Below are 15,178 nucleotides of genomic sequence, written 5' to 3' on the forward strand. Positions count from 1 at the left end.
TACATGGGAATCCACAAGATAAGAGGTGTTATATCACAGTAGCACTAGGGACAGAGATGGGCAACGGCCTGTCCCCTCCCCCACAAAGTCACTGCTGGTACTGGACACGCTTTGACCTAGAGCCCTCCTGCCAGGTCCTGTGCAAAGGCTGATGGTTTTAGGGAACGAGTGTCCCTGGTTTCTGCTGGGTGCACTCACCTGAAACCGGGGGTCGGTGTCGCTCTCCCCGATCTGCTGCAGCAGCTCCCCGCTGGTCTGGCCCACGAGGCCGGCAGCCTGCAGGAGATTCTGGCGAGGCTGCAAGGAACAAGGCATAATCAACACTGGGTCCGTGAGCAAAACCTAAAACCCCACTCAATGGTTCCCCTCAGCTTCTCCCTTCCTCTTGACCCACAGCCCCTCCTGCCCCCCACCTCAGCGCTGGCAGGCTGCGCTGTTTTCAGCAGGTCTGAGACGGCGCTGGCCAGGTTTTTGGCTGCCTGCAGAAGCTGCCGCCCATTCCCTCCCTCGTCTTCCATCAGCGCAGCCAGCAGCTTCACGCCCTTGGACATCTCAGTCAGGTTGGAAGAGATGGTGGTGACGGCGCAGCCCACAGCAGTATAGTCTGTGTCTGCGGGATCCCCTGCACAGGAAAGAGACAAGACAAGATGGGATGTGCTTCGAGTGATGCTCCAAAAGCATCCACACACCTACCACTGATGTGGTTTTCCTTTCTGGGAGCAGGGGGACAGATCCTCTGGCTCCTGAGCCTGAAAGGTTGTCACATCGGCTGAGATTTGGCAGGAGAGCCCAGGGAAAGGGAGCTACACTGTGCCATGGCTGTGCCTCAAGCTATGGCACGGACTGGACAACATGCTCCTGGTCCAGATCATGGCTGGTCAGCTAAGGGCTGGGAGGAAGGACTGGGCTGAGCACAGGTAGGGGTCTAAAAGCTGGGTGAGCTGTGGGGGAAGGCCAGCTCTACAGGGACATTAGCAGCGTTTGGGGCTGATTTATTTCTAGTGGGTCAGGCTGGCACCTCCAGTCTGTGACAGAGTGCAGGAACCTGGTCCTTCAACCAGACAATAGAGCTTTCTCCAGAACTGGGGCATCCCTCTTCAACCCTCCATATACCTGCAGTGAGGTTGACCACTGAGGCTGTGCCAGCGGTGATAGCATCCACTTGGGAATGGATCTCGTGCTTAGACTCATCCATTTTGTTTTTACGCCAAGCTTTGGATGCCTGAAATGGAGAAACAAGATCAGGAGATGGTAGCAGAGGCGGTGGGTAGTAGCACACATGCTCACACAGAGAAACAGAGAAGAGGATATAAAGAAAAGGAAGACCCATGACCACCCAAAACTCTCCAGTCCATTCTGACCAAGCAACATGGTCGAATGTCCCTTCCATATCTGCCCACAGGGTGGGATACTGTGGGGACAAGCTCAGTCACTCTGCAGCTGCATTTAGTTAATCAGAATCAAAAAGGAAGACTGGCCTTGGCTAAGTGCTTTGAGAGAGAATGCTATGTCTCAAAGTGGAAAACCACTTTAACCAGGCTGCGTGAGACGTGTGTGATTTTCTCTCATGGCTGAACACAGCCACAACTTGACGCTAGTGTGAACGCGTGGGATCAAGGCACTGGTTTGGGCTGATCCTGTGAATTCTGGTTAACTGAGATTCCAGGTGCTGTTTACAAGAGAATATGAATAAAAGGGAAATGCCAAAAAGTGTCTGGGGACAAGTCCCGAAATCAAACTCTGTGTGTGCAGTCTCATTTTCTCCTTCAGTGCCCATATCTGGTGACGCCACCTCTGTTCAGTCAGCAGATCTTCCAGGAGCTGCTGACACTCCTCCTGGGAATGTGACTAGCCTCACACAGCCCACCTAACAGCCTCCAGCAAGGTCCACCCCCAGCACACTGCGTCCACCCAGCACTCACAGCATCCTGCCCGAGGGGCGGCAAGGTCTCGAAGTCGTCCAGCGTGGCCTGGGCTGCATGCACAGCCTGCATGCTTGAGTTGATGGTGCCAGTCAGGGCTTGCTGGGCTGAGGTCTGCAAACACAGAGACAGACCGAGGTATGCTGAAGGCTGGAAATCTAGGCCTAAGTAATTTGCTCGCTCCCCTGCAACACACATTCCCTCCCCTACTCTATGTAGGTCTCCATACACTTAGCAAGAAGGCGGACTCGCTCTGCAACTCCCACTGGGAAATGCCACATCCCACCAAAGGTACAAGCAAGTCTCACAGTTAACCACCTGGACTCTGCTGCAAACCACGGCACTAGTGGGGTTCTCCAGGCACAACCTGAAGGAGAGGCTGCAACTACCAGTCAGGGGAAAATGCTGAGGTTTAGCTCAAGTTTGCAGAGAGGATGCATGAGTACACCAACTCAGCCAGGCCAGCAAGCCCATGATACCAGCAGCACAGAGCCCCTGCCCTTCCCAGAAAGACAATGCCTGGCCATGGACCCAAATGAATGGGTCTACATGAGCCCAAGAGGCACCTCTGAGAGTTTGTGTCCTGTGTGAGCACTGGGAGAGCTTACCAGCGGAGGCATGTGCCCTCGGTGCATCTGGCCACTGGTGATTTGCAGTTGAGGCTGTGGCATCGTGCCCACCTGGAAGTTTTCTGGCCCTCCAGCTCCTGTCCGCATGATGGCTGGCAGGGCCACTGAGCCCAGCTCTGCCTTGCCTACACGGTTAAACTGCTGCTGCACGACTGTTGACCTGAAATGGAAGGAAATACCTGGTGAAGCAATGCCCACGGGCACAGAACCAGGCTCCGTGGGAGAGCTGGCACCAAAGGACTAGTAGCTCCTCCTCTAGATATGCTGTGTTGCAAGTTTGGCTGGAGCCTGCTCTCCATTCAATTTCTTCTTGGCAACTATCTTGCTCCTGGAAGGAAGACTTACTTCTTTGGAGACACAGAGTCTTCCAGCATGGTGGACTCCTCATCCCCCTCCAGTCCAAAGTGGTCTTTGCTCTTTTTCTGTGGAGGGAAAGAGAAGGTGTGTCAGACAGCACGTACCTCCGAACCTTCCCCTTCTCCTGCAGCCCAGACACTGTACCAGAGCTGCAGGGCTCCCCTGCCCTATCTCCAGCTCTTCCAGCAGTACCATGTGCCAATGGCTGTCTGGAAGCAGCTGGAAGGGGCACCTCTTGCCAGTTATCAGTGCCCTCCTCAGCACAGCCTCACCTTTTTCAGGATGATATCTATGTAGCCAGCAATCAGCTGGGCGATCTGTTCCCCCTCCGTCGTCTGCACCGAGTAGTAACCATCCTGGTAATCTCCAAAATCCTGCAACAGCAGGGCACAGGGTAGCACCGGAGCAGAGCACTGGCGGCCACCCTGAGCCCCTTTGGTATGCGCTAAGCACCCGAGCGCCAGCCTCCGGAACAGGAGCTGGGAGAGGTCCCAGAGGACGGCAGGGCTGTGCCACTGTGGGACAACACCCGAGAGAGGGGTTAAGCGAGAGCAGCCCCCCACGGGGGCACCAACAGGGAGGGAATGTGGAGGACCAAGCTGGTCCTTACCAGGGTAAAGCTCTTGGGTGAGGCTGCCCAACGCTTGATGTTGGTCAGGCTCCACTCCTGAATCACTTCCTTGGTTTTCTCGTCCACGCGCATCACACACTCCTTGGTGATCCCCAGCAGCCGTGGCACCAGCTTGTTCTTCCCCTTCATCTTCTCCTGTGGGTCACAACACAAGGGCTGTGGCTACCCCCAGGATGGATCCATCCAGGCAGAGACCTTTGAGACCTGCTGTGGCTACCAAACACCCCCAAGGCCATGCTTTCTGACAGTGACAACTACCATATGGAGCTTGGAAAGGAGAAAAAGCATGAACCAAGGAGTAGGAAGGCATTGCACAGTGAAAAGCATGAAGGAGAGGCAGATAGTGGACACGTAAGGAAAACTGGAGCAATGTGTGTTGAGGGGTAGTAGTTGGAGGCACAACAGAGGGAGGAATGCTGAAGACGAGGAATTTTGGTGGATGAGAAGAGGGACCGGGAGGCTGCTGCCCTACCTTGACCAAGAAGAAGGAGACCCCGTAGGTCTTGAGGGAACGGGCAAGTTTCACATAGCGAACTTTGGCCTCGATCTCGCTCATGTTCCCGCAGTTCTTGTGGGCCTGTTCCAGCAAAGACAGAACATTGCACCAGGATCCATAGTCCTGTTTGTGCCATCGTTCCCCAGCCTTTCCAGGCTCTCCCTGCCCCATGCACATCCCCTACCCTGCTACAGTATCCCTCTGATCTTTGGTATATCTCAGGAGTTGCCTTGTCTGCCCACCTACAGCTCCTGCTCCTGTTTCCCTCCCATCAGACTGCTACGTGCTGCCTTCCGTGACAGGAGCAGGCTCAGCCTTTAGTAAGGAGGAACAAAAAGTCCAGCTTCCAACCTCCCTGCTGCACCTACCATGAAGATCTTGCGCTCCCCTTTCTGCTTGATGTACTCCTTAGGCAGGAAATCCTTGAGCCTGCCAAGAGACAGCCAAGACAGTTGCTATTAGCAGAGCCCAAAGCCAGAGTCTGTCTTCAACTGTGAGGAGATCCAACCCAAAGCCTCAGACAAACCCCTGCCAGGGCACGAGTTGGAAGATTTTGGAAGCAGGACGGATTTGGGAGAGACTGTTAAAGCTATGAAAGCTGTCCTTGGAGTTGCCCTAGCTGAGAGTGGGGTGGAGGTGCTGAGGATGCAGCCCTTTGTGTGGCATCAGGGCAGGCCATATGGTAGGCTGGGGACCCCCACTGGAGCTGGCTGCATGTTCCTGTAGGGGTGCCAGAGGGAGCAGGATGGCAGGATGGGGGGCTGGCACCCCTTATAGCTGGTGTGGATCTCCACACTTGGGCACTGTGCTGTAAGGAAGAGAAGGGCTGCACCAGAGGCAACCAAACCCCTGAAGCCCCACAGGGCGGTGTGGTGCTGGGGACTGCCAAGCTACTCCAGACTCTTCAAGACAAAGCCCAGGGGCTCCTCAGGACACTCACTCCAGAAAGCCTGGCTTGTGCTTCTGCTCGTTGTATGGCCCAAACTGGATTTGGCACTGATGGCCAGCAAACTCGCAGGCTTTGTCAAAGGAGACAGGGTGTGAACCGTTCAGGATGTCATCACGAGCCTGTGTAGGAAAAGAAGACACTGCTGTCAGTTGGCCAGCCACGCAGCCCTGCCATTGCTCCCCTCCACACCAAGCACTAACTCTTTTCCAGACTTAAAAGAAGTTGCCCTCAAAAACAGGAAGATCTAGAACCAGGCTGTCCCTACAGGGAACAGCATCAAGCCTGGGAGAGAAACAGCAGCAGGACTTCAGGATGGTTCCTGAAGCTGACCAGACAGATGAACCAGGCAGCTGACATGGGATTCCCTAGGGAGCTCTGGAGTACACAGAGGGCAGGGCTGGGATTGCCAGCATTAGCTCTTACCCAGGAAATAACTGGGTATCCTGAAGTACCCCCCATGGCGGCTCCTCAAAAAACCTTCAGCCACCAGCCAGGGGCTGGCACTTGGCAGTGGAGCCAGATGCCCTGGGAAGTTGTACCTGCACGTAGAGCAGGTTGAGCTGCACAGGATCTCGCGAGTCCACATTCTGGTCAGAGTAGAAGAACTTGCGCCGCAGCAGCAGCGTTTCATTGTCGTCGATGCCTTGCTCGCGCAGGGTCCGGCCGTGGTCCAGCCAATTCACTGCAGACAAAGCCAAGGCATGAGCTGGGACAGGCCCTGAGGCAGGGCTGATCCCAGCCCTGGGGCTGCTCATGAGGACTGAGTGCATGCCGGCTCTCACTCCTCTGTCCTGGGCCCCAGGCAGGAGGCACTCCAGGAGGTGTGCACACACACATTCCCTCATTATAGTCCTCTCTGCTCTGCTGATTGGCTCTTCCCCTTGCAGGGGGTTCCCTGCTCCCCTCCCCACTGCCTCAGCACAGGCTGACCCCATCCCCAGCATATCCAGGCACCTACACTCGTCATCTGTGTGCAACTTCTGCTTGAGCTTCTCCATCTTCTTCTCATCTCGCAGTAGGGTCTTGTCCTTCTTGAGGGTGCCAGTAACCTCCTCCTTCTTCTCTTCCATAATCTCCCGAACAAGCGAGTACTCATCGTAGTTTGTGATGCCTGCAGGAGAGCAGAGAACCAAACACAGCATGATTTTGCTGCCAAATACAAAGCACAGAGCAACGCAGGGGTGCTGAGCAGTGCGGCCTCCCCAGCGTCACGCACCCCTTGGACACCCACGTTGCCAGGCCATCTGATGCAGAGCTGCTACCACTCCCCCAGTAGCCTGTCAGATGCTGCCATCTCTCCCCACCTCCCTTCTTCCCCCCCGTTGCTGCCCTCTCTTCTCACCAATCCGGGCACAGATTGTCATGAGCATGTCCGTGACAGTTTTGGAGTCATCCACCATCACTGTTTTCACTGTCCCATCCAGCATGCGGATCTTCAGGGGCCGCTGCTTCTTCTTGTATTCCATGGTATCCTGCAGGCACAGCAGAGCACAGCTCCCAGTGGTGGAACCAGTGCAGGGAACCCACAATCCACCATCATGTCAACAGCTCCCAAATGCCCAGCGCAATTGTGGGGGGTACAGAGTGTGCTGCAGGACACAATGCAAGGCAGCAGGGCAGGCACCCACACCATCTCCACACTGTGGGCACATCCAACTGTGCAGCCAAGGCAGGTACCAGCTGGAAGGACGTGGGATGGACACTTACCCCATTGCGAAGCATGTAGTAGTCCAGAGCCTTCCCAGCCTCCAGCCAGATCCCTTTCTTTGGGTCTTCATCCGAGAGGAACAGCCCAAAATCGTTAGCTGAAAAACAGGTAAAGTCTCTGCCAGGGGAGTCCTGAGCAGGACAGGGCCACCAAGATGCCAGTCTGTGCCCAGGGATGTGCATCAGTGCAGCCCAGTGCATGAAGCACAGCAGCACTGTGAAAGCTGGAGCCTAAACCCAAGGAGTGGGCAACAAAGCTGGCAATCAAGCTCCGAGGTGCACGTTTTACCATAGATATCTATGGAAAAAAATCATCTGAAGTGTGCCTACACAATGCCCAACTTGGAAGTAACAGACACCACAGAAGCGAGAGTGGTTGACAGCTCTCGAAAATCTTCAGTGCAATGTGTAGTAGTGGTGAAAGCAAGGTAATAAAGTCTTGGATCACCAGGAAGGGTGCTGGAAACTGGTATATAATAATAATAATGGCCAGTCTTCGCGAGCGAAGATCCGGGGAAGGTTTTTTACACCTTCCAGCCTGCGCATTGGATTTTTTAGGTGAGACACAGTGTGCGCGGAACTGAGCCCACCCTTTAATCCTAAGGCTCATCTGCCGGGGCCAAGTGAGCTTGGACGGTGGCAGCGAGGTCCTTAGGACGTAGGTGGGTTGCCTTTAAGGGCTAACGAGCCCCACCTGCCCGGGAGTGGCCCTGACCGGGAATCGAACCCGGGTCTCCGCGGTGATAGCGCAGCGCCTTTACCACTAGACCACCAGGGGCTCAAACTGGTATATAAAATCTAGGCAATTGACACCTTGAGTACTTCGTGGTGGTGGGCTCTGCACCTCCACAGGACACAGAAGAATTTGAAGGATGCAGAGAGAGGCAATTTAAATGACGGAACTTTGGTGTGAGGGACTAGAATTGCTGGGACTCCTCTGTAGAGGAGAAGGTTGAAGGAGGATGGGGTGTCAGAGGTGGTGAATGATTGCTGTTCACCAAATTCTGCTCCCTTGGGGCTCGTGAAAATGCTGCTGCTGGAGCGTGGGCAGCGGCACCTCAGCTCAAACTGCATTTTTATGCTGCTCGAGGCCAGGGCCACGCCTGGCTGTGCCCTGGAAAGGTCCTTCTCCACCTCTGCAACAACTCTGCGCCGCAGGCTGTCTTGGTTGGCTATGTTTATAACTCGTCATCTTGTTGGCAGCTCTCTTTGGGGAGGGACAAATTCCTGAGCTGCCCTGCGCCTGCCTGGCTAACACTGCCGTTAGGATCCTACTAAACAGGGAGCAGAAAAACCACGGAGGCTTGCCATTTTATTTTTAAAGTAAAAAAAACCCCAGCAAAACCCCAAACTGTTTTCAAAGCAAATTCCAAGAGGATAACTCTAAAGCACTGAAAACTGAGCAGCTTGCCCCAGATCCATAGGCTGGGCGGGGAGAGGCACTTCCTGAGACAGAGCAACAGCAGAGCTGGAAACTTACACTGAAGCTCCTCCAGCCCAAAGGTGACAAAAAACCAGGGCAGCTCAAAAAGGGAGCCAGAGTGCCAGTGTTTAAGGAGAACAAAGAGAAACAAAAGCTGCAAAGAAGATAGGAGAAGAAAAGCTGTGAGAAACTGAAAAGGAACTCAGGAATAAGAAGTTCCCTTTAAGGCTTTAGTCTTGCTGGTTTTTTATAAACAGGCTGGCTCACGCCCAGGAGCAGGAAATGCAATGCTCCTTCCAACACCAGTATAGCCCTGCATCCACAGACATCCAGTCCCTCTCTGAAACTGAAAGCCATGGTCTGCTGGACTGATGACCAGCCGGGTACGGTGCGAGAAGGCATTTCCTTTCATCCTCAAGGAATTTGCAGCTCCCAGATGTCACTGCGCTTCCCCTCCTCTTCCCACGACTCCTGACCTCCTCTCTGCTGTCTCTCCCTGGTGGCACAGCTGCTTTCGGGGGTTGCAGGGACCCAGGAGAGTCTCCGTGACAGTGTCCCAGAGCTCCAACCCCCCATCCCTGATGGGGACAGGTCACATCCGCGTGGGTGTGAGTCACGTCATGAGCCATAGGCTTAATCGTGAGCCCAGCAGCAACAGGAAAGTGCTAGAGCTGAGAAGGCTTAGAAAGCTACTGGAGCACCAGCACCAGGTCTCACAGAGAGCTGCTAGCAGGGGACAGACCCAATGGACACTATACATCTCCCAAGAAAGGAAAAATTAACATAAATGCTTATTAATGTTTGTAATGACCCTTGCAACTGTTTAAACACACCTAGTCCTGGCTAGTGGTGATGAATGCAAGTAGGACAGAGGAGCAGAGACAGAAAGAGTAGCAGGCTCATGTTGCTTCAGGAATATTTTGCTTCCAAATGTCGTTTCCTACCTTCCAAAGCCCCAGATTTCTTCTGGGATGTTGAGGAGGGAACCTGAGAAGCTCAGACCCTCACCTCAACCAGGCAGGAGGACTCGGCCTTTGCTCCCCCACCCCACCACTTCTCTGGGAAAGCACCAGACAGGCACAGACAGAAGGGAGAAGGGAGACCAGTGGAATGCCAAAGGCACGGCAGCCAGTCCCCCCACGGACTTACGCTGTCCCAACTGGGCCTCGGGCACCCGCTCCCGGATCATGCGGCAGGCGTCGTACACCATGGTGGAGGGCTCGAACTGCATCGTCTTCACCACATTGCCGATGCTGATCTTCAGCGAGAGGGCAACCATGGTGGCGGCTGGGCTGTCCCCACTCCTGCGTCACCTGCTGGAGGACACAGATGGGTGAGCTCTGGCTTCTGAGCCCTCCGGTGCACTGGGTCCTTCCTCCTCCTCCTCCTGGGACACCCCTGCTGCCTGAAAACCAGGACCCAGATTCTACTGGCAAGCAAGGGCTGTAGACTGTGCTGGTGAGCCTGTGAGGGGGTCCCACTTTCCAGATGTTGGGATCTCCAGCCAGCACGGGGACCCTCACCTCCTCGTGCCAAGGTCCCAAAGCCAATTTTACTCGCTTGCGGGAGTGACAGCAGCTGGTACCCAGTGGAGATGCTGCCAGAGAGGAGGAAGCGAGCATGTGGGAGAACACAAGATAAGAGACTGTGGGACAGCACGATGGAAGGAGTTATAATTAAACCTGCGATGACACAGAAGCCACAAGAGGAAAACCAAGCTTTGACCCAGAGCTGGCAGGCCCCTGCCCCAGCTATCAGGGCCCTCCATGTCACCAGGAGAGCGTGCTGAGCTGGCACCCTGAGCACAGAGGGACGGAAAAGCCTGAAGCTGCTCGAGGAGGCAAGATAAGGGCACCAGGCACAGAACCCACACGTTAAATACAATTACCTGTGGAAAGCACCACTCACACCCAGGGAGTGCTCAGAGATCAGGGACTGTGGCAGCAGCTACTGGCACAAACCCAGGGTTGGGGAGCCTGTGCACAGGATGATGCACAGCAGGGCAAGGGACCAGCCATGGCAAGGGCACGCCAGAGCTGCACCATGCCATCTGAAACAGGAACCAAGCTGGATCCAGCCTGAAGCATCAGCTTCATAGAACAGAAGAGAATTAAAGAATCATCAGGGTTGGAAGAGACCTTTAAGATCATCAAGTCCAGCTGTCCACCCACTACTGTCACTGTAACCCCTAAACCACATCACTCAGTGCCAGATCCAGATGCCTCTTTAACACCCCTCCAGGAATGGTGACTCCACCATCTCCCTGGGCAAGCTATTCCAATGCCTGACCACCCTAACAGTGAGAAAATTTTTTCTGGTATCTAATCTGAATCTCCCCTATCTCAGTTTAAGGCCCTTTCCTCTGGTCCTCTCACTGTTGGCACAGTAGAAGAGACTGGCCCCACTACAATCTCCTTTCAGGGAGTTGTAGAGTTGAGGATTGAAGAATTGCCCAGAGCAGACTCAGAGCAAGTGCCCCTCAACAGGGTTCCAAAACACCAGATTTCATGACAACAAATCAGTACTGTGATATTCTTACAGCAGTGAAATATGAAAGAAATAACTGAAGAAGGTTGTAAATAAGACCCCTGCTTGCCTGACGCAGCTTTTAAGAGCCCTTCCCTTCGGGTTTACCCACTGTGCAGCAGCTTTCAGTGCTTTCCCACATGCCTCAGGCTCCCTACATTGGGTCCTCTGCCCCTGTCCCACTGCTCCCTGTCCTGCTCAGCATTCCCAATCCTCCTCTGGCCCCAGCTTGATTCTCTCCAGCAACGACATGCCTTTTCCTCTCTCTCAGAGACTGCTCATGGGGAGGGAGTCCCTCTGTTCTGCCAACCCAAGCTGCCTTGTCCTTAAACCCCAGTGGTGGGAGGATACAGTGTGGGATGCACCACATCTGCATGTTCTCTTCTAGATTGATTTGCTCCTACCAGGCTTCCTATTAAGGCTGTCAGGGAAAGCTTATCGTGCATCCTCAGCCTGGCCTGGGAAGGTTCTTGGGTAAAATGTGCTGGCAGCCTTCCTTGCGCTGCAGCAGCCCACAGTGAGTCTCTGCGTCCCTGCACAGTGCTGCCAACTCCGGTTCCCCTGGAAAGGGGTACACAAGTGGGGGCTGATCCCAAACATCGATCTGAGCTGACTAAGGCAGGATCTGCATCCAGTTTTGGCCAGGAGTGAGTCAGAGGGCAGGGGCCCTGCTCCTGCAGAGCCACGGAGCCATGGTGGTGGTGCAGGGTGGGAGGCAGGGACTGAGGAGCGTGCCGCCTCCGCCAGCACATGGAGCGGCTCCAGCTCTGCATTCCTGAGCCGTTCTGCAATGTTTCTGCGGAGGCCCGTGGCCCCCACTGTCTCCGCTGCTGAGGAATGAAATGCATTTTAGGTCCAGAGCGAGGGAGCCCATCGGCACAGGGAATGAGGTGGCAGAGGCACCCGCCCGTGCCATTGCCATCTATCCAGAAGCACCAGCAAAGCTGTGAGCTGAGCAAACGAGGAACACCCTGTCATGGAAAAGGTTTTCCAAGTATTTTATATTCAGGGTAGGCTGCTGCGGTCACCAGGCTAACTTCTCTATATCTAAAAATATTCTCAAGTTGAGCACAAAGCTGCCTTCCATCTCTCTGCAGGAAAAGGAGAACATGCCACCGCCACGACAAGGTCAGAGACCACAGAGGAAGAGGAGGGGAGGACGCCGGACAGCAGAGAGGAAGTGAGAGGAGCCAGGCCATGCACTGCCATTTCTGCATCCTCTTCTTGCCCTCCCAAAGCCACCCAAAATCCAGCACTGCACCCCAGGTACCCCTTAGCACACCCTTCACAAGGGCCATCATGCTTTCCAAGACCCCCCAGGAAGATGGGGAAGGTGACTGCTCGAGCCTTCCCACTCCCAAACTCTTAAAAAAACAGCAGACGTGGGCAGGGAAGATGCTGACATCAGGGAAGACCTCAGAGGAAAGGTAAATGGTTCACTTTAATTCCCATATTCTGCGGGAAAAGTTCACGCTCCAGCAGCTGAACTTTGCTGACAGCAGCGTCTAAAGCCAAAATGCTCCCTGCTGCATTAAGGACACCTCCTCAAACCCTGGGGAGATTTGCAAGCAAACGTGACAATTAATCACATGAGGTTTGCAAATCCTCTGCCTTCTCCGAGGGCACCAATGCAGGGCCCAACGCCTGCAGACCTCTCCCTGACTGGAACCGTGTGGGGAAGGAAAAGCTGGACTAGACATAACAGATGAGACAGCGTGGGAGCCTGGCAGCGCAAACCAGAAAAGTAAAGGAAAAGGACAGTGAAATTCAAGCTGTCCCACTGGAAAGTAAAAAACCAAAAAACCCCAAATAGACCAAGTCTCAATGAATACACACCAGATTTCCGTGCTGTCTCACCTCCAGAGCAAGCACACCCGTTCGCAATCAGCTGTCACTACACAAAGGGCACCAGAGCAGCCAGAGTAACACACTTCTGCATTTTACACCAAGCTGAGTGCAACCCTTTGAACCACGGGCACGTTCCTGAACTGATCCCAAAACGATGAGGGGGTGGGAGGGAGGCCTTGGTGGGGTCCCACCACTTCCCCGAGGAGCTGCTGCAGCTTCCTCCGATCTCACCCCACACTAGGTGAGCAAAACCAGGGTAGTGGTGAAGGTGCAAAGACAGGGTCAGCACAGGCAGGGTCAGCACAAACAGCGCCGTGCTGGCCCGAGGAGCCACCGCGTCTCTGCTGGGACCACTGACAGCGAGTTTTCCGTCACGTGACGAAACTGCTATATTTGTGTCGGCCCAGTTCAGTGCTGCAGTAACGGCTACAGAGGAGGGTTTGTGTCTTAAAATGACCAAAAAAAAAAAATCGACCAAAATTCAGCTGCAGCCTGCTGGAACGCTCATGGTGAGTTTCTAGAACAAGCTCAAGAAGCTTCAAATGCAACCATTTTGCTATTTTTAATATGCCCTTTCTAAGGGATACTTCAGATGAGGTTTTAGGTTTTTCCTTTGGTTTTTTGTGGGGGTTTTTTTTGTTTGTTTTGTTTTTGTTGTTGGTTTTTTGTTTGTTTGTTTTTGGGTTTTTTGGTTTTTTTTTGGGTTTTACAGCAATACCTAATTTCACCTGGGAAAGCCCCCACTCCTGACCACCCCTGGACTGGGAAATGGCTGCAGGAAGCTTTATCAGCTGCAAACCACTACAGTGCCAGGGTTTTCCGCAGACACAGGGCCCCATCACTGTGGCCACTGGCACAGCCAGGCGGGTAGCAAGCCACCAAACTGCAACGCCTCTCAGCAGTGGGTTGGCTGGTATGCTGACATCTGCACAATCAACAGGGTCAAAATTAACCTGGTAAGAAGCTGGACCAGGTTCTGGCTGGGTTGTCCAGTATGGGACACAGAAGGCACTGGGGGCAGACGTGGGAACCTGCCAGCAGCCCCAGCTGGTGATGGTGCCACATGCTCTGCCTGGTTCCTCTTTCCCAGCTGCGCGTACATGTCAGATGGGAAAGCAGTTTCTTCTCTTTTGCTGAGGCCAAGCTTGCTCCTGGGGAGCATGAGTGACTGGCAAGGCCAGACACAGCACCCCTGCGACCACTCAGCTGTCACCCATGGCTGGGATAGGAGCATCCTCTCACCCTCACAGGGAAGCAGCCCTGCTCTGCGTGGGAAATGGGCAGGGGACAGGCAGCCAGGCTGGGGGATCACAGGCGCAGCCTCCTGCCTGCTCAAGTGCAATGAGCTGAACCAGCTCTGGCCTTTAACTGCCCACATTTCACACGTACCCCACGCCTGTCTGCTTCTGCTGGGCATCCCCTGCCCTGCAGAGCAATGGAGCACAAACTGTGGCACCTCCAGACTGCCCACTTCCAAGCAGGCATGGGAACAAGGCCACAGCCTCTGCTGAGTTCTTAGTGAGCTGGGCCTCTGGCACAGGACCCCAGAACCAGGCTCTGGGGTGTACTGGGTGCTCTCGCAATCCGTGGAAACCACTAGGTACCCTGATTCAGGCATATATGCTTCCCAGGGCAACTGACTTGCCCAGCACTACACTGCTGGACAGGCAGAAAGGGGAAAGCAAGAGAACATAGCTGAGTTTTGGGGTCTTTTCCACCCAGTAGCCAGCAAAGCTCACTTCTGGAAATGAGGGCGCCCCACAGGTCCCTGTTGTCTCTTCCTCAGCTTTTTCACTCCCTTCCCTAAATCTGCTGGGACATGTCACTTCGGGAAGCACCAAATTCCTGCTGCTGCTCTTCAACAAGTTGAATGCTTGGCTGGTGCTGCTCATGCACCATGACTGGTTCATTTAGCACTTGCGGGGGTTTCACCCCACGTTTTGTGGGGGGAGATGTAGCATTCAAACCCTTTACTGAGCAACTCACAGGTTCTGGCAAAGATAAAAATCCCCAAAATATGTCCCCTCCCCTTCTCAGCAGCGAGGCTCCGGGAGAGAGGAGAAGGGAGTAAACAATTATTGCTACCAAATATGGATCTAACAGCCAGCGATGAAGGCACGGCAGAAGCATGTAGACATCCTGCCGGCAGATTCAAAGGGACGGGGAGCTTGCAGGGGCGCGGGCAGGATCCGGCGGGGAACAGACAGAGGATGGGGCAGGGTTTCCCTCGCCTGGTTAGCCGCTCCAGCCGGGACACGGTGGGGACGCAGGCCCTTCCCCGATGGGGACCAGTCCCTCCTGCCCTGCAGGACTCCCACCCCAGCGCCCCATCCGGAGATCCCCGTCCAGCTGTCCGTCCCGGTGGGAGCTGCTGCAGCGACCTCCCTGGCTTCGGTGCGGCCACGGGGAGCGTGTCCCCTCGCGTCCCCACCCAAAACCACGCAGCGGGACGCAGTCACCCTTCCCACCCCCCTTCCCTCCCTCGCGGCCCGGCAGGGTGGGCAGGGCGGCTCGGCACAGCCGTGCCCGGCCCGCCCCAGAGCTCGCCCCACGGTCCTCGGGCCGGTGTCCGCGGCCACGCTGGTGCCGCTCGGCCCTCGAGAACCCCCGAGGCTGGGACGCTGGCCCGGAGCTGGCCAGCGTGGACTGCGGGCCTTGCCCCGGCGGGGCAGGGCAAGGGCAAGGCCAGG

At 55.0% G+C, this 15,178-nt stretch overlaps 1 protein-coding gene across 3 annotated transcripts in view; it reads right to left on the reverse strand.

Moving 5' to 3' along the window:
- TLN1 (talin 1) overlaps positions 1-15,178 on the reverse strand; it is a 35,759-nt gene that overhangs the window by 20,122 nt on the left and 459 nt on the right. Inside the window, exons 2-17 of one of the 3 annotated variants that reach the window (XM_050329864.1) lie at positions 9,264-9,430; positions 6,692-6,789; positions 6,327-6,456; positions 5,943-6,095; positions 5,524-5,666; positions 4,976-5,103; positions 4,404-4,464; positions 4,012-4,116; positions 3,519-3,674; positions 3,181-3,282; positions 2,897-2,973; positions 2,531-2,711; positions 1,923-2,036; positions 1,114-1,222; positions 414-622; positions 199-297 (exon numbers count right to left, since the gene is read on the reverse strand). In XM_050329864.1, coding sequence (XP_050185821.1) covers positions 199-297; positions 414-622; positions 1,114-1,222; positions 1,923-2,036; positions 2,531-2,711; positions 2,897-2,973; positions 3,181-3,282; positions 3,519-3,674; positions 4,012-4,116; positions 4,404-4,464; positions 4,976-5,103; positions 5,524-5,666; positions 5,943-6,095; positions 6,327-6,456; positions 6,692-6,789; positions 9,264-9,393 — 1,995 coding nt within the window. In that variant the 5' untranslated portion in view covers positions 9,394-9,430. Of the gene's footprint in view, positions 1-198; positions 298-413; positions 623-1,113; positions 1,223-1,922; positions 2,037-2,530; positions 2,712-2,896; positions 2,974-3,180; positions 3,283-3,518; positions 3,675-4,011; positions 4,117-4,403; positions 4,465-4,975; positions 5,104-5,523; positions 5,667-5,942; positions 6,096-6,326; positions 6,457-6,691; positions 6,790-9,263; positions 14,806-15,178 lie in introns of those variants that run through there. The other 2 variants (XM_050329863.1, XM_050329865.1) reach the window with 2 other exon arrangements.

The sequence above is a fragment of the Myiozetetes cayanensis genome, unplaced genomic scaffold (assembly GCF_022539395.1).
Source record: "Myiozetetes cayanensis isolate MyiCay16 unplaced genomic scaffold, myiCay2020 scf4, whole genome shotgun sequence".
Taxonomy (NCBI): domain Eukaryota; kingdom Metazoa; phylum Chordata; class Aves; order Passeriformes; family Tyrannidae; genus Myiozetetes; species Myiozetetes cayanensis.